This window comes from Harpia harpyja, chromosome 5 (assembly GCF_026419915.1).
Source record: "Harpia harpyja isolate bHarHar1 chromosome 5, bHarHar1 primary haplotype, whole genome shotgun sequence".
NCBI classification, from domain to species: Eukaryota; Metazoa; Chordata; class Aves; order Accipitriformes; family Accipitridae; genus Harpia; species Harpia harpyja.
In genome coordinates, this window is record NC_068944.1 from 39,826,272 (window position 1) to 39,852,152 (window position 25,881).

The window sequence follows — 25,881 nt, forward strand, 5'->3', positions numbered from 1 at the left end:
CCGACTCCTTCCGCCTGCGCCCCACCGCGCGCACGCGCGCTCGCCGCCGGCCCCATCCCCGCGCCATGGCAATCGCTGCCGGGCGCGCGCGCGCGCGCGGGGCTGTTTCCCTCCCCACGTGACATGGAGGCGGGGACGGGAAGGGAAAGGTCAGTGGCGACGCTGGCGGAGGGGGAGCGGAAGGTCAGGGCGCCGCGGAGCGGAAGTGGGAGCCGGAGCCTGTCCGCCATTGTGGGGAAGCGGAGCCCAGAGCAGGGGGGGAAGCGGCGCTGCGTCCCTTCGTCCGGCTCCGTCCAGCGGGAACCCGATCGGCGGCGGCAGCGAGCCCAGGCGGCGGCGACAATCAGGCGGCGGCGGGGAGGAGGAGGAGGAGGAGGCGGCGGCGGCGGCGGAGGCGGCGAGCGGCGCGGCGGGCGAGCGGCCCCGGCGTGCGGAATCACTCGAGGCCCAGGCGGAGCGGAGCGAGGGGATCGCGGCTCCCCGTGAAGAATGTCAGCCACCAGCGTCGACCAGGTACCGGCCGCGGAGTGGCGGGGGGGGCGGCCGCCCGCTTCCTGCCCTTTCCTCTTCCCCGGCCCGTCGTTAGCCCCGGCGGGGGGGGGGGGGTGGGGGCGGCGGCGGCCGGGCGGCCACCTGCACCTTCCCTCGCCGCCGGGGCGGCGCGGTTCGCGGCCTCCTTCCTCCCTCCCTCTTTCTCTCTGCGCCGCCATGGGGAGCGGCGATCAATCGGAGCCGGCGGCGCCCGGGATGGCGGGCCCCTTTCCTAGCCCGGCAGCCCCTATTTATAACCACTGATCCGCGCCAGAGCCGCTCCGCCTCCCCGCCCGCAGGGCCCGCCGGCTCTCAGCCCCGCGCCTCCCGGCCCGCCGCCCTGCCGGCTCGGGCCCCCGCCCGGCCGGCCCCCTTTGTGCTCCCGGCCCGCCGGCGAGCCCTGCCCGGCCAAGCCCCTCCGGGCGCCCGTTTCCTCTCTGCGCTCCAGCAGAGCCGCGGTGTCGGGCTCCCCGCGGCGCCCGGCTCCCTCTCCTCGCCCCTGCGCACCCCTGATTCTCTCTGGCTCCTCGTCACCGCATCCTTTCGCTTCGTGCCTTTCTCTCTCCTCACCCACCTCCTCTCTCTTCGGGCCTCTGGTTTCTGCTCCTTCCCCGCGGCCTTCGTTTCTTCCAGCTGTTCTCCTCTGTTTCCCTCCGTGCGCTGTGCTGCACTTTTTTAGTCGGTTCTTTGCGGAGCTTAGAGTATGTTTGTTTTTTTTTAATCTTTGTTAGGCCTCTGCTGACCTTTATTTCTGGCTGGAAGCTATTTTGTCTTGGTCTCTGCTTCCTTCCTGGGCCTCTGCCACTCCTCAAAAGTTTTGGCCCTGTAGTCCCCTGCCCTCTTTTATTTTCTCTCTGTGCCTTTAATGTTTTGTTTCTTTTGTCTCTGTGTGTGCTCTCCAGTTTCCTTTTATGCACTTATTTCTAGCTCATTGATCTCTTAACTTTTCACTGCTCTATCTTCCACGAAGGCAGGCTTCTTCTTCCCAACTTTTTTAGTACCATGTCTGTTGTTGGTCTGTGCATGCCTTTGTGTCTGGATTAGATTCGTCCCAAAAGATGAGTTGGGGTTTTTAAGGTTACAGAGACTTTTCTCTGCTTTGGGGAGAGGGAGGTGACTAACCAGTGCAGCTTTAGGTGGAGCAGTGTTAAAACAGTCTTATGATAACTCTGAGGCAGGTGCACATGAAAGCAAGATGGAGGTGGTTGCCTTCTAAACTTTCAAACCTCTGAATACTGAGTTTTTCAGGACTAAAAATTGTTAGAGAGTGACGGAGCCTGGAGACTCACTCGTGCTTAGTTGTACATATGTGAGAAGATTAATTAGATTTTCATGGGCTAGCATTTGTTTTTGTAAGCTATTTTATTTTGCTATAGAGGAATTAAGGATACTGTAACTTGTACTGTTACAGTGATTCTTAGTGCACGATAGATTAACAGTGTTTTGTAATGATTAATCCTAAAAAAAAAAAAAAAGTCCTCCTTAAGGTATTATTTCCTTGTGTGAAAGCTTCATACAGACTGTATCATTTTCTCAATGTAATTGCCTAGACAAGGAATGCACAACTTGTAGTTCAGCTTACCGTATCACTGTATATTCTTTTGTATATCTAAAAAGCAAGGCATTGTTGGTTATTCCCTGATAAGTACCCATCAGTCAACTTAAAAGATGACATATGATAATGAAGTTCTAATGAAGTTCTACTACTGGCAGTAATCTTAAGCTGCTAACTTTCTTTGTTCTTTTACTCTATGCTTTGTTTATTGCTTATATTTCTTGGGGAGGGGTGGCAATCAAAATTCATCTGTTGTTCCAGTTTTCAACACCATTTAGGCTTAATGTGCTGTAAAAGACTAGATTATTTCAATGTTTTTTGGTGAAATTTTTTCAATTTTAGAATTATTTTGTTGGGGGTTTTGTAATATTTTATATGACATTATTTTATATAGTATAATATTTTTATAATAGCATGTTTTTAATAATATTTTAAGCTGATATTTAAGTTGAAAAGAGCAGAATTGGCAAATAAATGGAATTACCCTGAAGTAAACATTAGAGGATTCTAACTGAACTTGCTTTGCTTTTTTTTCCACTTTCCTATATACAGAGACCTAAAGGACAGGGAAATAAAGGTAAGTTGATTTCTTGTATTTCTGTATAAAACTCTAATTTTGCTGTTTATGGAGATTAATATGTCTTCAGACAATTGTGGGATGAGAATGTAGCTATAGGATGTCTTTTATTTCAGAGCAAGATGACAGGAAATTGTGTGCCAAAATGTTATTTCCCAGCTTTTTTACTGTGGCACAGTGGTACATCAATTTAAATTGTTTTATTTTGCAAATGAAGATTAATGTCAGAAGTCAGATGATAACATAGCTATTTCTTTTTAGCTGACTTTGGGATATGCTCGTATAATCTCTTTGAGAGTACACCTTGGGCCTTTCTGTGCAGTGAATAGAATCAGTGTACTAGAATCATCAGGAAGAATCTTTTGAACAGCTTCCTTAGCTTGCGAGGCAATAGCCATGTGACTATTTAGTTACTCATATCTGTGAGCAGAACACATCACCTTCCTTATTCTCAGAAATTTGGTGGGCTTTTCTCTTCGTTTTAGCGTCAGTATAGAATATTCTCTTGGTGTTTGTAGACCTTCTGCTTTTCTACTTTTTTCATGTTTCTGTCAACATCTTAGTTTTTAAATACCATATTCAATGGGGTTTCTTCTCTCCCACAGAAACAAGGAACTAACTAAATATTCTTCTTTCTCAAATTCTTGGCAAGTCTGTCGTAAACAGCATCTCGGATTATATCTTGCAATTTATTTCTGGTCTGGAATTTGTTATCTTTGATATAAAGACTAATGTTCTATTTGGGAATTCTTTTTGCCTGATCAGTACACTTGTGTCCATTTAATTCTTCGGTGCTTAGCAAGCTGAGCTATAGAATAGCATGCACACAGCTATCTTCGTGTGTTAATATGCTTATTATTTCTTCATGCAGTCAGGAAGCTGGTGTGTTTTGTTTTGGGTTTTGGTTTTTTTTTTTTTTTTTGAGCTCATATACTCTTTGCCCCCGCTGTTCATTATCTGAACTAATCTAATTCTTCTCTGTGAACTGTCACTTAAGGTTATCTGCAGCGTACTTATTCTATTATTCTGTCTACGTGCAGATTGTCTGCCTCTTATTACATATATTGCTTACAAGGTAGCACATGGTTCCTGGATCTTGCTGAATTTGGCCTGTTCCTTTTAATTTCTCTTCATTCAGGGAAAAATAAACTTGTTTACCTCCTCAGACCTTCTCAGTTTGGTCATTTTTGATTACTTGTTCTCTCATATTCTAATACTTTTTTTTTTTTTGTTCCCCCAAACTGAAGCTTTTAACTATTTCTTTGTGTCTTTGAAATAGTTTGTGTTTATACCTTCCTACTTGCCCTTAAATGAGAGGAAAAGTCAGATTCATTTTAGCAAGTAGTTTGTGGCTTCACGTTCTTTGAATTACCGTGTCTCGGTTTTAGTGAGGTTAGAGATGCACCTATTAGAGAATCATACAAGTAGTTTTTGAACTATACTCCGTATGTATGAATTGCAGTGAAAGTATTAAGCATTTCTGGGTGTTACGTTGCAGCTTGTTTAGTAGTGAAAATGCACAAGTCAGCTTTACTTTAACTTATTTATGTTAGCGTATTTTTGTGTGCTATAATTTGTAAATGCTGCAGAATGTTTGAATCAAAACACATCTCAGTTTGCTATGTAACGATGAGATTTTTGCATTTCTGAACTTGGATTTTTATGGAGTGCATCCTTTTAAATAATGCATACTTACTATGTATTCTTTTGGTGAGACTATGACCTAAATGAAAACTATAGTGAAACAAAATGGTAATCTCCTCTATTCTGTTAAATTATTTGGTATAACGTCTATTTAATGAAACTGCTATGATTTAGCATTATATTAAAGGGCTAGGAGATTAACGATGGTAGCACAGTGTAGCACGAGTGGTTCGCTTTGGGTTAGAGACTTTTTCAAGAGGATAAATTAAGTCTGTATCAGCAATCCTTACTGACCACATGTTAGCAGACAGCAATCTTTTTTCAGGTGTCATGATAGGTCCCAGCTTAAAGGAGCTTCGATGGAAGATGTGATACTGAGTTAACAGACTACTCTGAAGTTGGTTCTGTGCATAAGAGTAATAATGTTAGGGTATGGTAAAAAGGTTACTGTCCACATGTCTAGCAGAGCATATGAGAGGATGTGAGTGAGCAGTGTAAGGGGTGTACGCATGGAAATAGACTACTTTTCATATTGAAACAAAAAATACTAGACCTGCAAATGACATTGGGAGGTAGCTTATTTGTATTGTCTAGGAGAATGTTTTTGATGCTTTATTCTAGTCAATTATAAATTGGTATACAGTGCTGTTTGCCTTGACCAGAATTTGTGGGATTGAAGTTCTAGTGTGTAGAACAGTACTGTCCACCTGTTGTGTCAGATGTTAATGTCGGTATTTCAGAGATTTGAATGAGTAAAATATCCTGTCTTGAAAGTTTTCTTATCCTAATTGTCAAATACTATACAGTTGACATAAAACATCAGAACTGACATCAATCAAATGACGTCTTACAGTGGCGTGGTGATAGGGAGAAATTGGCATTCCCAATACTCCTTCCCCCCCCCCCTTTTCTTTTGTTTGTTGTGCCAGTGTATCACACCTGTGATAGGAAAGTGCTGACTTGTGTTTACATATATATATATATATATAAAAATTTTGGTTTTGTAGTAGGTGTAAACATAAGCATTAGGTTTAAAACAAGAATGAAACGTTCATGTTTCATTTAGTGTTTATTCTCCACATTAATTAAGGTGTAACGGCTTCTTCTAATGAAAATTTTATTCTTATGCCTTTGGCCATCATTTGTGCATTTTGCAAGTGGTTATTCAAAGGGTAGTAGCAGTTAAAAGAATATAAGCTTTAAGTTCCTTTATTTGATGAGTTGTTTTTTCCCAATATCTAATTACACTGTATGTTTTCACAGTGTTTGCAGAAGTATACAGTATTTTCAGGATTGGATTGATACGGATATTTTTAGTAACTGTAGATTAGTTTCAATTAGTATTCTTCATCACTGCCCTGTTAAGTTGGAACACTTAATGTGAGATTTTGGGAATGAGGCATGCATCTTAATCTGTTTGCTGTTGCTAAATGTGTGTGTGGGCTACCTTCTTCATTATTAACACGTTATGTAAAGGTAGAATGAAAAGCCAAAGAAACAAACTTCTAGTAATGCTATTTCACTGGAAAATGTATATATTTACTAGGAAAGATGTCGGTATAGAACTCTTGTGTCACTGACTTAAGATCTTAATACAGAATAAATAAGAAGGAAAATAAATTTAGAAGAATATTCTGTGTTAGTTGTAATGGCAGACCCCCAAAAAATTCTGTCTTAAGTGACCTTTAGATACCTCTGAAACAATAAACACAGCAGATGCATGTTTTATGAAGATTAGCTGTCAGTATGAGGAGATTAATTTTGATAGGATTCTAGTCTCGACATGCAGCTGTTTATTCCTTTATTTGTGGTTGCATGCGTTTAAGAAACTTGTATGCCTCCATCTATGTTTTTCATTATAACAGAATTCTATTTAACATTTGTGCTCTCCATAGTATTTAGTCAAGTCTAAGCAATGGGCATGGCATGGACAAAAGATTTTGGGGCTCATCCCATGTGTGACTGGGCCAAATATAAAGAAGAATATAGCGTTCCAGCTATTAATATGTTACCATTGTGTGGAAATTCAGGATGATTAATGACCTTAACTGAAACTCCTTATTTGGGGGAAAAAAACCAAACCCAACACCTAATGTTAATTTAAATTTGGTATTTAATCTAGAAATACTGTTCTATCAAGTTTTAAAACCCATTGTGCTCACCATTGCTGGTCATACTTGGCTGTAGCTAGTATACAAATGCACTGTGCCAGTTTGTAATAACTGAAGTGTCAAGTGTTCTGACTCTTAAAACTCCAGGAAGACATTCAAAACACAAGTTGCTTGATTTTTTTTCCCAGATGCTTGCTTTGAAAAAAAATCTTCTGTTGTTTTGTGTTAAATTATGAATTTTCAGCTCTTTTTACTGTTGTCTGAAATTAATAATTTTTTTCCAGAATTTTGGTTATTCCTGTGATTATATCTATCCCTTTGTCATTTTTTCAGCTAGCTTCATTTCCTGAAGGCAGTTTGGTTTAGAGGTGTTCAAGTCAAATGTGAAAAAAATTGAAGTGACTTGGTCCAGGCACCACTTGGTTTGCAATGTGAACTTTGGGTGGCAGAACCGCCCCCCCTGCCCCAATGAAACAAAAAAACCCCCACTCTTAAACACTACTTCCAACACAGTTGAAGGTTTAGTTACATGGTTGTATATACCTTTCAGAAGTTTTTGCTAGAAGAGGGAGACTGCAGAGTCAGCTCTTAACTCAGTGTCTCCAGCTGTCAGAAAATCTGCTGTTTTAACTTTTGCTACCATGGTTTCTCAGTGCACCTTACTGATCATTCTAAAACTTGTTTGTTTGTTGTTTGGCTTGTTTGTTGGTTTGGTTTTTTTTTTTTTCACTGAACCTGTTTGATAAATAACAAAAAAACTTGTATTTGGAACAGCAGTAATTTATTTTTGAGAAGAGGTCTTCATCTTCAAGTTGTATAATTGCAAATTGCTGGTTTAAGTCCCTGCTCTGCTTTGCACCATGGGAAACAATGGAACTTAGTAGAAATTTGTGCAACTTGACTTTGTTTGAATAGTAGCCTGGGGGAGGGTGGAGAGACGCTTCAAGTAATCTGGGCAGCTGGAAAATCCCAGGTAGGTGTAATGCCTTAGATGAAATTAAAGGTAATAGGAGGCCAAGAAGAGCAGGTAGGAAGAGATTCCAGTGTATAGTGGCATATATGTTGGGAAAGGATTGTAATCACCCTTGGGGACGTTAGCTCTTGTTTCTGTTTTGCTGTGTACCCTCTGAGCTTCAGAGATGCCGCTAATGCAGTACAGTCTAATATTTACGTAGGAAATACAGAATTAAATAGCTGAATAGTAGTGCCCTTTATGGTTGTCTTGGTGGGTAACTGACTTTCGTCCTGGCAGGATGATGTTGTATGTTGCAACTTTCCCTGAACCTATTGAATATGTCTGATCTGGTTGGTCTGCACATTTGCACTTGGTCTGGTACTTCTGGAAACGCTGGATTTACTGCCTGTGCAAATAAGGTGTGCCTATAGTTTTTCCTCTGTCTATGGAGCTCAGGAAAGAATAGTCAGGAGTAGTCTGCTCTGGTTGCCATCTTTCCAGACCTCTCCTGAGACTGATTGGGATCATCAATAGAATGAGCCATTTTCTTTAAATTTAGCGAAGTGGTGCTTAACAATAATATGTTCAGTCTCAACAAAGCACAAGTAGAAGTATTTCAACGTGCAGGCGATTAAGGAGTGTTGTCAAGATTAAAAGCACAACATAGATCTTCCAGAGAGTATACCTAATACAGATTTACTTTTAGTTTCAGTACAAAACGGTTCGATTCATCAAAAGGATGCAGTAAATGATGATGATTTTGAGCCATATCTAAGTAGTCAGACAAATCAGGTAAGTGAACATTGTTTACTATCTTGAATTAATTTTGGAGTTCAACTGACTTCCAGACTTCATTAATTTTTGGATGATATTTCTTAGATAGCATTACTTACTTGCCTGAATATCCACTGAAATATAATTTTATATCTTGTCTTGTCTTATCATATGATAACTTAAACAGCTAAAGTCTTTAATAATTCTGGAAAAGATTCAGTTAAAAAGCATGCTCTGATGTCTCCTGCTCTTGTGTTTGTGCTCTGACTTCAGAAGGATGCAAGTTACAAGAAGCTTGAGGGAAAAAAACCCAGAAAACAAAACACAAACCCCAAAACAAAACCCCACACCTTACATTTACAATGAAATCATCATAAATGGGATGCAGTTCAAAACAACAGTTTCATTGGCTCTGAGAAAATAGTAACTGCTTGGATATGATTTCCTTTGAAGTTGGTAGAAGTAGCTCACAGTTGATGGCATAATAGATTGAAGCTTAATATTATTGGTATAACTCTTCTGCCAGGAAGTTAATGACTTGTTTTCAGAACTGTGAATTGTCTCTAGTCAAAAAGTTAGTACTCATTAAATTAAGTTTGTTAGTTATAGTGGTCTTGAGAGGGGGAGAAAGCACAAATTATTAAAAGGCATTGAGAATTTTGCTTGCCTTCCCATTTTTTTTCAAATAATACAATGTTAAGGAGGCATCAGGTAGAGGATGATGATGTGCATTTTTTTCCCCCAAAACAACATCAAAAGTCATGTGGGGGTTGTCCTTCAAATGTCTTGGAGCTTTATCTTCTCAAGAAGTAAATGCTGTGATTTCCCAGGAGTCTTGGGAGTGGAATTTGAATTTAGCTAGCAAACTTTGTTCTACTAGGCCACAGATAGTACTTAATGCCCGTTCTCAATAGTGTGGAAATGTTACAGTTTGATTGTTCTGCCTGAAACAAACAGGCATCCTTGCATCCTTTTCACTATAATATTCTGGCAGGTGTCTCCAATTAGAAGTGAGAAATTTGACAAAACTAAGAATAGCAAAACTTTAAACCATAGTTGCACCTATTTTTCTGTATTTATGAAACTGCAGTTGTTATGGCTTGTTTTTTAAAGTAGCTTGTTATTTTCTTGATACTGTTGACATGGAGGCATCTTAAGCCTAGCTCAGTAACTGAAAATAAAGATAAAATATTACAAAAAATGGCACTCTTCAGTGCTTTGAAAAGGTCTTTGGAGGAAAAAATGGCCATATGTAACAGATACCTTGTTGATCTTTTAGGTTGGGAGGAATGGTGGAAGTTACAAATGCATTCATATAATCCTGAAAAATGTTTTGGACTGTATTACAGGGTTTTTTTGCCCTGAGCATAATTGTCTATATTGCTGATTTTTGTTTTATTTTCTTGCAGAGTAACAGCTATCCACCAATGTCAGACCCATATATGCCTAGTTATTATGCTCCATCCATTGGATTTCCTTACTCTTTAGGCGAAGCAGCATGGTCAACTGCAGGCGACCCTCCAATGCCATACTTGACAACTTATGGACAGATGAGTAATGGCGAACACCATTACATACCTGATGGTGTATTTAGTCAACCTGGGGCATTAGGAAATACCCCTCCATTTCTTGGGCAGCATGGATTTAATTTTTTTCCTGGGAATGCAGACTTCTCTACATGGGGGACAAGTGGATCTCAGGGACAATCAACGCAAAGCTCTGCTTACAGCAGCAGCTATGGCTATCCACCTAGTTCTCTTGGGAGAGCCATAGCAGATGGACAGGCTGGATTTGGCAGTGATACTCTGAGCAAGGTGCCTGGGATTAGCAGCATTGAGCAAGGCATGACTGGACTGAAAATTGGTGGAGATATGACGGCTGCTGTAACAAAAACTGTAGGTTCAGCTCTGAGCAGTACAGGTATGACAAGCATTGCAGCAAACAGCGTGCCCCCAGTTAGCAGTTCAGCACCTAAACCAACCTCGTGGGCTGCCATTGCAAGGAAGCCTGCTAAACCTCAGCCGAAACTCAAGCCTAAAGGTAATGTGGGCATTGGGGGCCCTGCTGTACCACCACCACCTATAAAACACAACATGAATATTGGAACTTGGGATGACAAAGGGTCAGTGGTAAAAGCACCCCCAGCCCAACCAGTACTGCCTCCTCAGACTATAATCCAGCAGCCTCAGCCATTAATTCAACCACCACCACTGGTGCAAAGCCAACTGCCTCAACAGCAGCCTCAGCCACAGCAACCACAACAGCAACAAGGACCTCAGCAGCAGGCCCAGCCTCACCAGTTGCAGCAACAACAGCTGCAAAACCGCTGGGTAGCTCCTCGTAATAGGGGTGTGGGCTTCAGCCAGAACAATGGAGCTGGTAGTGAGAACTTTGGTTTAGGTGTTGTATCCGTCAGCTCCTCACCTTCTGGTGTGGAAGTGCATCCAGTGCTGGAGAAACTAAAGGCCATAAACAACTACAATCCCAAAGATTTCGATTGGAATCTGAAGAATGGACGTGTGTTTATAATCAAAAGTTATTCAGAGGACGATATTCATCGCTCCATTAAGTACTCTATCTGGTGTAGTACTGAACATGGTAATAAGCGCTTGGATGCTGCTTACCGTTCCCTGAATGGAAAAGGCCCACTCTATTTACTCTTCAGTGTGAATGGCAGTGGACACTTTTGTGGAGTGGCTGAGATGAAGTCTGTTGTGGACTACAATGCATATGCTGGTGTCTGGTCTCAGGATAAGTGGAAGGGGAAGTTTGATGTCAAATGGATCTTTGTCAAAGACGTTCCCAATAACCAACTACGGCATATTCGCTTGGAAAACAATGACAACAAACCGGTTACCAATTCGAGGGACACTCAAGAGGTACCCCTAGAAAAAGCCAAGCAAGTGCTTAAAATAATTGCTACTTTCAAGCATACCACCTCAATCTTTGATGACTTTGCACATTATGAGAAGCGTCAAGAGGAGGAGGAAGCCATGCGTAGGGTAAGAAATCAATGTCATTATAGTAGCTCTCCTGTTTTTTCTGGTTTTGGAAACCTCATTTTTCATACAACTGGAATTTCTGTGTGTGAGTATTGAATCAGAAAGTGGTGCTTTTTATCCAAGGTGTCTGTACTTGGTATAACTGGCTCTTAATGAAAAGATTTAAGTTCTTGTAACTTGTTTTAACAGAGGCATGTGTTTAACCACGATACTGACATAGGCCTGCATAAGCAGACTTGTGACATGTTTTACCCTTCAAAGTAAACAAAAACTGAATTGAGTGTATTACCTGTAACTGAAGTCTTCTAATTTACATTTTTATGGTTTCTGGATGTCACAAAAAGGACCTCAAGTTACAGGAGAAGCTTACTTTATTTGACATAACATTTCAATTCAAATTCTGCTTTAACAAAATGTTAACAGCATGATTACTGTGAAAAGCAGGTTTCCCCCTTGATTCAATTTGTCTTTTTTACAGTTGTGAAACATGGAAGTGATACAGTGATGACTTGTACAGTGTCGGGATCATTTTTTGGACGTTTCTGATAGTGCATTTCCTAAAAAAAGTAATGTGTAGTTCATTTCTCTGAAGAAAAGTATACCTATGATAAATCTGTAGAGAAAGGTTTAGTTTTGGAGGTATTTCAGAAAACCAGACAAGGGAAAAAGGCATTTAATTTAAGCTGTTTTATAGGACTTGTCTACTTTGTCTTGTGTGTACTCTCCCTACTAATAACATTTATGTTCACCATCATATTTACTTTTGCTATATTTGTTTTCTTTCCAGACTTGCTAGTAACTGTAAATAATGATTTGTCTCATGGTTAGAAACATTTCAGGAACTATTGTACCAGTTAGATGATGTGCAAGTATTCAGAAAAGGGAGTTTGCATCAGTGCAGTTGGTGGTAGTGCTCTCTGTTCATCTTGTCACACCATGTACTGAATAAACACCCCCCCCCACCCCCCAGAGTCTCTAGGGCTTATGCTAATTAGGGGCCTTGTGGGATGCAAAGTCCTGAATTTGTTCACTTCTTGAAGCTGCCACAATTCTGGCTGCATAAGAATTTCATATGCATCACAGCCCCCTTACTTCTCTTAGGTTTCCAGAACTGCAGTGGTTCTACCTCTCTTGTACATTCCTAATCCTTCAACACACTTTACATCTCCTATAGACCGGTGTTGTGCATACCCAAAATCAGTTTTGTAGTTTAATTGCACAGCTCTGCAATAAATTGTCATGTTGAAAGTTTTTTATTGTTTGGAGGCAAGATGAGTATCCTAGTTGGGTGTGTAATGCCTTTTGAATCTTTTTTTCTAAAAAGAAAACTGAATATGCCCTAAATCAGTATCGTTACTTCCATGCTATCTTGATGATGGGAGGATGGGCTGCATTCTTAACTAGTATTCACTGTAAGGGGAAAACTTTGACTTTTTCAGGCTTTATTACAACCTCATTGTGATTTTGGTAATGTTTCAGATGGATTAAGATTATCCTGTTTCTCTGTAGCCGTCATGTTTCAGTATGTTCTTAATTTTTGATGTTTTAAGACTCTCCACAAATAACTGGTTTGCTTCCGAAGTATCTACTTTTGTGAAAAAACTTGTCAAAGGAGTCATAATTCAGACATGCCCTAGCAGCTCAGGAAGATAATGTGTTTTATTTGTGGTTTTGTTCCCTCAGTAGTAGATGAAAGCTACAAAATGTAATGGAGGGGGTAACATAGATTATTTGCAGTGTTTCTATGTATGCTAAACTTAAAATTCAAAGTACTAAATTCATCATTTAGTAGGTCTCTAACTAGATGACTGTGATTACGCATATTTGTGTAATAAAGTAACATTGCTGTTTCGTTTAATATCTTCAGGGAAACATATAGTATCTGTATGACTCAAGTACTGAACTCTGCATTTCTCTGTTAAGTTACCTTTCCCAATGCTATTGAGAGAAAACATACTTGTCAACATACTTGCATAGTAGGCACTGAGTCTTCTACAGCATTGTACAAATTGGTTTTGTGACAAATTATAAAAAAATACTTCAGAGCTGCCTATCTAGTTGAGAGGTTTTATCTTCGTAGAGGGATTTTAGATATGCCTGAGGCAAATGAATATGTACTTAAAATATAGGAAGTCCAAATTAAACTAATGACAGCTACTGAGAGATCATCTTTTTCATTCTCTTATGATTGGGTGTAGATCTTATACCTCTGGGTTTCTCCTTTTATCACACAGTATACAAACAACCTGTCTTTAAATTGTAAACATATAATTGTTAACTCTTTTATGATTCAAGAATAGTTTGGAAATGCAACAATCAGTATTGTAAACACTGGTTTATGGTTAATTGAGTAATCCTTTATTACCTAGTGCCAGCTAGGCTTTCATGGAGCTGTATTTAAATTCACGCACTTTCTGCTGCCAGTAGAACTGTGTGAATTAAGTTCATCCCCGTTTTCTGTGGCAATCACTTTGTTTCCAGTGTTTCGGTCATGAAAAATGTGCTTATTGCTGTTAATAAAATATTAAATACATAAAGCAGCAGTAGTCATTTATATGTTCCTTAAAGTTCAGTTAATGTTTTGTTTTTGCATAGCTGGTAACAAACTTTCATACAGGCAGTGATCTGGTAAACATAGTAAACAGCATATAATTTATGGATTTAATTTACTCTATAACTGTTCATCATTCCAGCTAACTTATTTTAAAATAATTGGTTGTAAAAGTTTTTAATCTTAACAACTCAGGGGGATCAATAATTAATTTGCAATATGACCTAGCAGTACATTTTATTAAAATATGGCAGTATACTTGTAAAAGTGCAATGAATAATCTGTGGTTAACAGAAGAAGAAACTTCAGTAACTTTGCCATTTGATAAAGGTTACTTGCAAATGACTATGAATAGTCTCTTTAAGCTTAAATATTAGAACTCTAGTGTCTGTCACTGTTTGATGTGACCCTGGTGTGGGTAAGGTATCTACAAGTGGGGTTGGAAACAAATTTGTGCAGTAATCATTCAGAGTTTTCTTACGGCTCAGGTTCCAGTGTCCTATTTTAAACATGCAAGTGCTGTGATCTTTCACCAAAGGAGCAAAGAAATCAGTGACGTTTTTCATGAGTTCTGTCAGTAGTATATTAAAATAATCTGAAACTGCATTAGTCCTTAGTTTGAACTACTGCTGCATGGTGTAAATGTGCATATTTGCGTGCAGATTATTTAAAAACGTATTTGATTGTCTTTCAACAGAAGACAGTAGCAATAAGATCTAAAAAAATGGAACAGAAGTCTTAAAACATGCCATTTAAGAGCACATAATGACATTAGGAAAATAAAAGGTATTGAAAAGGAAAAAAAAAAAAGAAATGTGTGTTAGTTGTGCACCTGATCTTCAGTAAATACATGGATCAAAATGAAATGTGTCTCTGAGTAAAAATGCAGTTGTTGGAAGATTACAACTTCCTCACCCTCAGATGGTGGCTTGTTAACCTGCAACTACTTGTTGTCCTAGGGCTTCTTTAGGTGGTCTTTAGTGCAGAGTTCTACTTTTGTAGCATATAATGGAAAAAAAATCATGGTTCCATGCAACTGTAGAATGCTTTAGATTATTTTCTTCATGAGATAGTTCAGAAAAATAACTAATTTTTATCCGTGGGAGAAGACAGAGGAATTCAATATATATTTGTGTTTATCTAATTTACATTTGGAATTTTTATTTTCAGGAAGCCTTTAAATGGCAGGTAAATAAACATTTAAAATGTTAGCTTTCTCCTGTTGTACTACATATCTTGTAACAGGAATGCTGATATAGCTAAAATTTTCTGACTCTCAAAAGGAGTAATTTCTTTTTTTTTCCCCCCTCATTCTGATACTAATGTAACTTTTGTTTCTCTGATAATTGGGTCATAATCAAGCTGCAGTGTTAAGAGGTCTAACTCCTTTCCATTCCAGGACACTGCTGACTTTATGCTTAATTTGATATTTCTTGAAAATATCTTAAAGGAAAGAGGGAAGTGAGAAAATGTCCATTAAGAGTGAACTGTAGACACTTCGTCCTCCCCTTACCCCCCAACCATCAACTCCTAGGTTATAATGTCAAAGTCAGATATAGATACATCCACAGTCCTTGTACAGGTCAAGGAAAACAGGTAGTTGACGAACATTTTTAATGTAGTTAAATGATAGTTGTACCAGATGACTTTTTAAAGTTTGTGTCTTTACATCTAAAAGAGGTTCAAAACAGTAAATGAAACAGGTTACGTAGTATCTTGAGAAACTTGTGCTTTTCCTGTATGCTTTTGATGTTTCAAGGGCCATTATTTTGCAATTTCCTTGAACTTGATGTTTATCTACAGTTTCATCTTCATAAATCAAAGTGATATAGCATGCCTCATGTCTGTTTTAAGAAAAAACAATATGGTCAGAAAGTAGAAACAGAAGTTACATTTTTGCTCCTTTGATAATCATGAGATGAGTATGTGCCCCTGGTCTCGGGAGAAGAGGATTACTTGGAGCTTGAATAATTTTAGACGTACTGATCCAGAATTTTCATCCCATGATGCTGTGCTTATTTACTATGTCTTCATTTGCTTTTGCATCTTTAGTCTTTTGGAAACAGTTAAAAATGACCTGCAGGTTCTCTTGTTATAGACACATAGATTTCAAATGTGCCTGTTTTCTGTGCATTTGATAGAGTCAATTGTTTCTGTTCAGAGGTAGGGTTTAGAATTTATTACAGGATGGGGATACTATGGAGAGGTCTGGATGTTAAAATATGGTCTCGCATAGAGTGACTCTGTAAGAGTTTGAGTAGTAGTGTGGTCTGCATTACTCTAGCAAGTGAAAAGATGGTGCAATAGGGAAAGTGCAATACTGGACTGTTGAATTAAAAAGTTGGAATGTAATTAAACTCACAGGTGGTCTTAGTTTATAGCGACACTTGCATGGATCTTGTATTGTTTTTCTTTTTGGTTTGAAATTCCTACTTGCAAAATCAAGCTTATGGAGTCCCTTCTTACAGAGTGGGTTTAAATTCTTGACTCTGGGACTTGAAAGACCAATTTCTCCTGTAAAATAGGGACCCCTATTGGAAAAGCTAGGTATATCAACCTAATGGTCTACCTTAATGCTCAAGAGACCAGTCATTTTTGGAATCTAATTCTTTAGTGTTCTTAAATATGAAGACTTCCTAAGACAAGACTTCAAACTTGAATTGAGCTGGATCTGTGACAGCTCTACCTTTTCTAAATGCTGTGTCTTTAAGTTGTAGTTTTTAAAGCAAAGGAGTAATTCTAAATCTCTTCTTCTAGAGCAAAAGCAGAACCTTGAGTATGCATGAAGAGCTGTTAAAATTCATGCAGTAACCTGCTTCCTGCTACATGTCCTCAGATTGCACTGCTCTATTAAGAACAAATTTACTGGAACACTGATGCTTTTCCTGCAGTTTGCAGGAAAGAAATATGCCTGCATATTGCAAGGGAGTTGCAACCTGTGTGACTCTCCATACAGTACTTCAGCCTTGCTTCATGGATTTGTACCACAGGGCTAGTTAGCAGAAACTCCAGTGAACATTGCTGGTGGTGCTTTGCTGGAAAAAATGGCACTTTAAAACCATGCAGATCTTGCATATCTAGGAAAGCTGTTTCTGTAGATTCAGTTGAAGTAGGATTGTTTAAGTTTTGTATCAAAATTGATTGGCTTTAACCTTCAGATTCATCTAGTTGAAATGATACGTTACAAAATTTGTATCAGATAAGTGGTTTGAGCCCAGTTCTTTGTGAGCAGCTTTTCAGAGGTCTGCTAACGTACTTAATATTGACAGGTAATTATAATTACTGTTTTGCTTCTGTACCTAGAGATTATAGTCAGTTGTGAAAAAGTAAACATAAACTTGCATGTTCGTTGCACTTTCATATAGAATATAATGATAAACCAAGATAAAATAAGTTCATGTTTCCTCATGGCAGACTGAAATTTGAGTTACGCGTGTGCAAAGAGCATGAGACTTAAAGAAAAATTGTCAGAGAAATTCTTCCCCAGTGTATTTTGTAGGCCCTGGAGTGGATGTCATTTCCCTTCCAATGCTGCTATAGATTTCTTAGCAGAGCAATTAAATAAAATCATCTTCTTGTTGCCCATGGGCATCTGAGAAAAATTAACAAAGGTGTCAGAGTCATCTTTCTGCTCCTTTTGCTGGGACAGTGATCATCACAATGCAGTTTCCATAGATGTAGTTAGAAGCTGTCTGTTTTCAGTCTTCAAAAGCCGATGTTACGCTGTGAGCATTGTTAACAATAATGAGGATCTACAAGCTTGATTTTTTTTACTTTTTAATGAACTTGCTGAAATGGCTGTCTTGTAGCTAATTAAAATCTGATATTTCAATGTGTAATGATGTACAGCACTGAAAGGAAGCACTTGCTACTTGTAGTTAGAATTGGCCGATTCATCACTGAAAGTATCTACCTGGGAAGACAAGACTGGAAGGGCTTTTCTGGCTCATGGAGTTCAAGCTTGGTTTCTGCAGAGCACTTCCTCATTGTGTTTTATCATATGATATCTTTAAAGTAGTTGGATTTTTTTTTTTCCACCTCTGCCTTCTGAATGTTTGTACCTTGTTATTTAGTGTGCTCTGGAATTTCAGATGTGGATTAAGTTCTTATTGCCTTTGTTGTTACCATAATAAAATAATATGGTCTGTCCATGTTTCACTAACAATGCATGTGTCTGCTTAAATTTAAATTTATTTACCTTTTTACTGTAACTTGTTCACATTTTTACTATTGCTAAGTATGTTTCAGAGACTGAAATAAATAAAATGCCTTCAAAACTAATAAGAAGAATAAATAATTTAGAAGGCTAGGTCTTGTAGTTTTTTAGACTTTCTTAATGTTTATATGCCTGAAAGCCTTATTTACTCCCTGGAGTTCAAATGATCTGCAGCAGCAAGGTCTCAAGATGAGTATTAATTCATAAGGCTTACCAGAAGGAACTGCTCTGGAGTTGTAAAACATTGTTTGACTTCCTATGTTGACTTTGATTTTTTAATTTGTGCCTTGTATTTTTCATGTTGGGATTAGAAGAAAATGAGTGTTTAGGGAGGGGATGGCATCTCCACAGGAAAAATTTCTAGGTCCATGTAAGGTTTTTAGAGATCCTTCCCATCTGATGCTTCCTTCCCATCTTCCCAGAATTCCTGGAAGTGCTTCTTGGAAAAATGTATTTAAATATTTTTATCTGGTTTTGAGGTAATCTCTGTCTTCAGGAGATTTACCCTCTCTAGTTTGGAATTCAAGAGTGAGAAGTTAAAAAGGACCTTTATTTTACAAAACTTCAAAGTTTTAGTAATGTAGTTTATATTAATGGCCAATGATATCCTTGTCATAAATGGAGAAAACTATTTCTAGCATTTTTCAGTTTTCTCAGTAATCTGTTTCTCATTGTGGTTCTCAAGCACTAAGGTCAATGTTTATGCTGTCATAGCTGTAATGGTACACTGTGGTGCAATAAACTGCAGATTATGGCTCATGCCATTAGTAAATGAGATTTCATGAACTTTGCTGTGGCTGCTTCTCACCACCTCTACAGCTGTCTGTTATGCCTCTACCAGGTGTTCCTGCCCACGCAGCAGAGTTGGCAGAGGAGATGTGTGCCTGTGCCTCACTTCACAGAATGCAGTCTGACATGTTAGCTTACATTGCAGATGAGCAAGGCTTTTAAGTTGAAGATTAAATCGCAGTTTGCAGTGAAGCAACTAAGATGTGCTACACGTTCCCTTCTGAAGCTGCTGGGAGAATGCTCCCTCTTGGGAGAGGGGCAAAGCAGACAGCTTCAGGCATAAACATTTTAAACATTGCAGTAAGATGCAAAAGTTTGGCAAAATTCTAGGGTTTTTTTGCAAGTATAGCCAGTTGTGCTGGAGGTGAGTGTGCGTGTGGGAACTCTGCAATTTGCCTGTGCAAGTTTGCAATCCTGGATAGCTTTCAAAATGGACACCTTGAAATGCTTGCACTTGATGAATTGCTATAAAAAAGCAAAAGTCCTTCTTTCAAATCCACCTTCCCTCACCTTGAGCTTCAGTTTGTGGGATCTTCAGGAAAAAAAAATACAGCTGAGGACTGTAGTAGCTTGTTGGGTTTAGGCTACCATTTACATTTTTGCTACTTACAATCAGGCTTTTTCATTTACCTTCTTTTTTGACAGAAAAATTCCATAAGTCAGTGTTACGGGCATCTCAGTAGTTTCTTTCAAATCAGATCAGGAAACATTTTTGTTGCTTTGAATTTTGAAATTTTGTTAGCATTGAGATTTCATTAAATCTGAGGATAAATTGCAGCTAGTTTTCAGCACAGGATCATTTGATTATTGCTCTGAATTCAGAGAACTGAAATTTGGAAGTAAGTCAGCCTCTCACTTCAGATCAAGTTAATTCCATATTCTTGTACTAGATCGACGCGTGTTTCTGAGGCCCAAGCATTTTCAGGTTCACCTTCACTTAGTTTTGTCAGGTTGTGTCAAAAGTTATTTGCATGTGTGAAAGCTGCTCACCACATGGTCTGCAGCTGGCAAGTACCTTTAACCAGCCGATACATTCCCACATTGTTCTAATTTGAATGGTACTTAATTTCCGCATCCTGCTCATAAACTCCCTCTAAAGTTGGGTAACCTCACCCTGGTGAGCTCTGAAGTGAAGTTTGGCAGGGAACTTAAATTGACTGGAGAAGCTTTTTATCCAAGAGCATTGCAAGAGATGTGGCAAAGGTTTTGCTCGTCTGAATGTAATAAATGAATAAGAGATGTTGGGTGAAAGGCAAATGTTAGTGGAATCCAGTCAGTTATGCTGGAAACTTCCTCTGCTCTGGTGGTGGAAACCCGCTGGGGATAAAGTCTTCTGCTAGTTTGTCTATAATCACTGTTTATACAAAAACAATCAATCAAACAAAAGCCACCCAAAAACTCAGAAGGGGAATACTTTTTGAGATGGGAAGAGGCAGTGGTAGTGACTGACCGACAGCTGTGGGGAGGATTAGTTTGCTTTTGAGTTTAATACCACTACCTGCATTTTGAATAAATCAGGTTTTCTCTCTGTCTGTTTTGCTGTAGAGTGCCAAATGTTACTGATACCAGTATCTGAAGAATGTACTGTTCACTTGCATTAAAAAATGTCAAGTTTGTATGTCTGCTTTAAGTATAAGTATAGTAATATGTAACTTTGAGACTACAGGAAAGGTGTGCTGGTGTTACTTTGAAGCCTTTTTCCTCTGTGGATTCAAAATGGACTTGAAATTTGTAACACCTCCTTTATTTCATTCACTGGAAGCAGGTAGTCAGGATATCATTCCCTTTCTATTTTGAATTTTTATGAACTTAAATGCCTTTTGAGTTCAGGGGCTACACAAAGCACATGGTCAGTCCATTTACTGTGCAGCAGTTTGTAATGCAGAGAGGCTTTCTACGCAGCTTGACTCAGTGGTTACATATGTAATACTTGCAAATGGACTGGAATAGGTGATTTTATCTGTATATAGGTAAAATTTAAAATTGTTAAAATACTGAGATTTTATTACTTAACATCACGGTTTCATAGGCTCCTACTTAATACTGCAGTAGTGTTTCTCAGCACTTTCTGCAGTTCTTTCAGCTGAAGTCTGCTAATAGTAGAGGAATAATCTGAGATGTGCATGAGCAGGCTATTTTTGCATGCCTTACATGCATAGTGAGGCATGAGGCCAGTGATATTCTGTTTTCAGCCTAGATGTGCGCTCTTATCAGTCATTAATACAAACTGATATGTTACTATCAATCTTGCATTTTAAAAATAGTACCTTACTATGAAAATATTAGTCATGTCTCTTTGAACTAGGAAAAAATGATTTCTGGCAGAACAGCACAAGTATCGCTCTCACTTTAAATACACTGAAGTTTTGCCCTAGAGAATGTCCAATCTTAGATATACAGCTGCTGGGACTATGAGCTGCTTATTGTGAGCAAGAACTCTGTGTGAGCTTTACTTTTTTGGTGTTCATCTTGATGCAACTCGGAGGTCTGTCTTGGAGAGGACTAGATCATCAGCTGTACTCTAATAACCAGTATAAATGTTATGTATCCTCTTTCATTATGGTGTCTTTTTGGCAGAATTTATTTGGGTTCATATGCTAATTTGCAGTTTTCCTAAATAGTTTCTAGCATAATAAAGTTTCAGCATGGTATCAGATAGAGTGGTTTTGAAGTCATTGTTCAAATGCCTCCTGGTTTATTTTGGTTTTCCCTGCTATGTTTATGTTCCACTTATAACATGCTGTGTAATGCATTAGTAATAAAAATACTGGAAATGAGTTTTTTGTTCTCTTTTAAATGGGGGAGGGAACCTACCTCTCTTCCATGAAGGTGTTTTAAAACATTTCTGTAACGTGCTCAGTTGTACATATTAAGAAAGGAAATGCTAGTGGAAGATAAATTCTTAGTTTCTTAGAGTCAAACTACAGTGTCTTTTTACAGTCTGGAAGATACATAATGAAGGTAATGAGATATAGTTTATTGATCTGTTTTTATTTTTTTCCTAGAGGTAGTCATAATGTGTATGTTTATCTTAACAAAGTAGAGAAAATGGAGGATGATGATAAAGCACTGAAAATGTTATTTACTCTGTTAGACTTGTAATACAGAGGAAGAATTTGTTAGTCCCTGATAGAGATACAGTGCAGTTAGTATTTTTAGCTCTTAACCGTAGAAAGTTGTTTATCATTGTTTGTATTACACAGATGACATTACGGACTTTGTTCCTTTGCACCAAATGCAACATCTCGCAGTGCTGTGAGGGCTTTGTAGTGAATATGGTTTTGACTGTGACTCACGCTTGCATTCAAATGGGTTTTTTTCCAGCCATTCCTACCTCACTGGGTTTGCATTTTGTTATTAAAAGTAATTTCTAAAAAAAGTATGGATGGCTTTTTTTTTTTTTTTAATTATTTTTCTCGCCATTCGAGCAGTGTGTTTGTATGGAGGAGGAGGTAGTGGGCCAACTTGTTCCTTTACCTTTTGATCTTAAGTACATTGAAACATTTTACTATAGGGGGCCTTGAATGAGATACCTGGGAATATGAGCTTTACTCTTTCAGGGATATAATGGATGGAGAATAGTATATTTAAATATTCACGCAGAGCATTTTTGAACAAGTTAAGCGGAAGATTTAGGGTACCTCCTGCCTTGTTTGTAGGTCCTTTGGTCTCCTTAGTTCACTTTGTGCAATATATTTTATCGGAAGTGATTTGAAAGTAATGTTATAAAACCTTTTCTTTTTGATAGCTGTTTTTTTGGAACATATTTGCCTTTTAGTTTGACATATACTTCTGTGTTTCTTTTTAAGAAGTTGACTTGAACTAGATATTTCATGTTCCTGAAAAAAAGTGAAGCTTTTTCCTTGAAGGCTTGTTGCCTGATTTAGAGAAATTGCAAGTAATGCAACTGCTCTAATGAGAGGAAAGCAGATAATGTTGAACTGTGTGTATTAACATGATTTTCCTTTGTTTTGTGTTTTGTTTTTTTTTCAGGAGAGAAATAGAAACAAACAATAACTATATGGAGATGTCCTGCTAGAATTACAACACTAATGATGTAGACTCTGGAAACGCCTAATATGTCTAAGAAGACGTTATTAAAGCTTTTTTCTGCTTAAGGTGACATCTTTGAACACTTTAACACAAAATTGACTCTTCTTGTAATGGTTCTCATCAGTGCATCTGCCCTTATACTCTCTCACCAAACACACTTGAGAACTGTACCTTCGTCAAGCACTTTCTGTCCTGAAGCTTTTACCAGTATCTGCTGTCTTTTGTATTTATGCATCCTAGCTAAGGCACAGGAGACCGAACGAATGCAAGGATTCATTAACTCTTTGAATTTGTTAAATACTAACATTTAACCATTAGAAGTGGTTCAATGATGTGAGATTCACATTGCTTCAACTTAATTTTTTCTTTGTTGTAGTTTTTTTAATTGTCAGTTTTTAGCTATTCAACAGATTAAAAGCAAATCATGCCATATTTAGTCCTGGAGTAAAACTCAAGTCTAAATGTTCATGTGAAAATTATTGTAGTAATCTTTTAATATGGCAAAGCAACTTTAAGCTGCAGTTTAGCCAAATGAAACGTAACAAAATTATATTAGAATGACATTTCCCTTGTTTCAAACTGTTTGGTGTAAGAGAATATTATATGCAGCTTGGTGGACACCACCAGTTAATGCACATTTCTTTTTTTTTTTTTTCTGTAACATGTATACTGAAAAAAGTGCATTTGTCTGAGGAACTGTTTGTTTGTTACCACTCAATGAATCTCAGTTTTGAGTAAATGTACCTCAGTCTAAATCAGACTTTTTATGACCTTTATAACTACATTTAAAATAATCTTTAATTCCTATTTCTGGGTGTTTGCAAGCCTGACAGATTGCTATCATGAAAGTGAAAATTTACTCCTCTAGGTGATTCACTAGCTAAATAAACATAATTCTTGTTTAGCAAGCATATACTCTGTTTCTCAAATTTTTTTGTTTCATTGTCCCAACATCCAGGTGTTTTTTCCCCTATTCGAAAATATTTTGAGAAAAATACTTTGATCCATGGATATGACATTCATAGCCATGTTAACATGATTTTTGTTAGAACCATGCAACAAGAATTTTAGAATACATATTAAACTGGGTAATTCTATACTAGTTTTTAACTTCTAAAAATTATATCTTTTGTTTCATTTTATATAGCAACACATTCTATCTGCTGGAAGAGAATATTAAAAAAATGTTAAGCGGGTGTATTGACTGTACAAAATACTGAACAGCCTGTACCAAACTCCAGGGATAGCTTTCTCTTTTTAGAACGGCAATGTAGAAGTCAGATATGTTATAGCTTAAAATAGCAATACCACATATTATTTGAACGTGTTTCATGTCTTACTGTCCAACACAGATGTTTATATTGTGTTTTGAGTCCTTCATTTACAGATTCTGGCAATCAAAGTTCTGGAACTTAAGTGGCAAAGGTTTGTTTTGAATACAGACTATTTTGCTATATTTTACTTTCGCTCTTCTTAAGCCCCTTGCACTCTTCTAACCTTGCAGACAGAAAAAGTTCAGTACACACTTATTCCTTGCTCATTATTTAAAATATTGTTTGAGACTGCGGAGTAGCAGATATGAATCTTAATTTTTACCGCCAGTGTTCTGGAAGCTCAAAAGTGAAGCCACTCCCATATTTTTGAGAAAAGAAGCAATCTCACTTAAATGCAGATGTGTAACAAATAGCAAGTGGGGTAAGGGAGGGATAAGCAAGGTGCATATTGTAAGAGGAGACTAGGAGATAAAGGTTTCAAGCCCAAACCCTATGAAATTTGGCTTGAGCCCAAAAATTGCTGCTTCCATGCAATCTGTTTCTTGCTAACAGGTTTTATAGCTATTTGTTTCCCTCTGTTGGCTGACTTATGGATTACTGCCTATTATTCCAACTGTCATTGATCAGTTGAAGTGGCAAAGGTCAATGTTGTGAGTCCAAAAAATGTAGTCCTTCTGATGATCCTTCAAAGGATCAGCATGTTTCTCCTTCTTTGTTACAAAAATATCTTGCGAAAATGCACATAAGTTTCCAGTTAAAAGAAAGCTACTGTTAAGAGTCAGGCATTCAGGAATTGATTGCATGTGCAACCTTTAGTTTGCTTCCACTGCAGTATTCATATTTTTGCAGGCTTTGTTAGTATTTCCTGCTTTACCCCTTGCCTCTTTTATTCTAATAGCATGAGCATTGCTCTTGGATTGAATCAGGTTTAGTATAAAGTGGGTTCATCACTCTGTTGCAGACTTTGAAAACTTGGAAAATGAGACAGGATTGCGAGAGAAGGAGGTGATCACGTTTAGAGAGCTGTGACAGTTCTTACACTGTTCCAGGATTGTTAGGAAATCTACAAATAGAAGAGTGTCATTGCTGATGGTGTTAGTCATGTTGTGACCGATTTGCCGACTGCTGAGAGTTTAGTATGTGCAGCTGAAATTAAAAGGAATTTTATGTGCATATAAAGTTCTGTAAAAATAGTATATAACATTGTAAAATCAGCTATGGAGTGCTGTACTAGTTAATGGACATGTGAAACTTCTAGCCTTCAGCTTCCTTATGCACGAGTTCTTTTCCTCCAGAAAGAAAAGGAATGGTGCTTAATATCTCAAATAAATGTAGAAATACATTTTTTTGGTCTGATTTTTCAATACAGTGAAGTTGTTGTAATGGCTGCTTGCTAACTTGCTAATGGAGGAGTCAGTGGAACCCCTTTTCTGTTCCTGATACCTCTTCCTTTGTGTCAGCATTTGTTTTCCTGTGATCCATACTGAGTCAGTTCAAGATGTTTTCTGCTGGTTTAACAGTCTGGGCAGTTTTCTGTGAGGTTAGATGTTTAGAAGGGAGATGGTGGGAGGGGAAAGAAGGAGGTTTGTCCTTTCAGAAGCAGGTACTCAGTGTTGAATAAGCTTAGCTGCACTATAACTACACACCTGTGGGTTGGTGAACCGGAGATGCAGCAGAATGTTTAAAACCAGGAAAGGCTCCCAAGAAAAAAAAAAATCAGTCCTGTATTCAGTGTAAGATTTCAGTAGTGTACAGTAAGATATGATGTTATCACACACATTAGTGATACCAGGAGGAAGAAATACCGAGTATTTTGCATTTTGACTACTTTTTCCACTTTGAAGAGACC

General features: G+C 38.3%; 1 protein-coding gene across 2 annotated transcripts; it reads left to right on the forward strand.

Moving 5' to 3' along the window:
• The first annotated feature begins 160 nt into the window (after positions 1-160).
• YTHDF3 (YTH N6-methyladenosine RNA binding protein F3) lies at positions 161-25,374 on the forward strand. 2 transcript variants are annotated; one of them, XM_052786979.1, is made up of 5 exons: positions 161-513; positions 2,639-2,663; positions 8,080-8,165; positions 9,557-11,149; positions 22,699-25,374. In XM_052786979.1, the coding sequence occupies exons 1-5, from the start codon at positions 490-492 to the stop codon at positions 22,720-22,722; spliced, it is 1,752 nt and encodes a 583-aa protein (XP_052642939.1). In that variant the 5' UTR covers positions 161-489; the 3' UTR covers positions 22,723-25,374. The 2 variants fall into 2 exon arrangements, with proteins under 2 accessions (XP_052642939.1, XP_052642940.1); XM_052786980.1 differs by lacking the exon at positions 8,080-8,165 and having other exon boundaries at positions 430-513.
• The last annotated feature ends 507 nt before the right edge of the window (positions 25,375-25,881 follow it).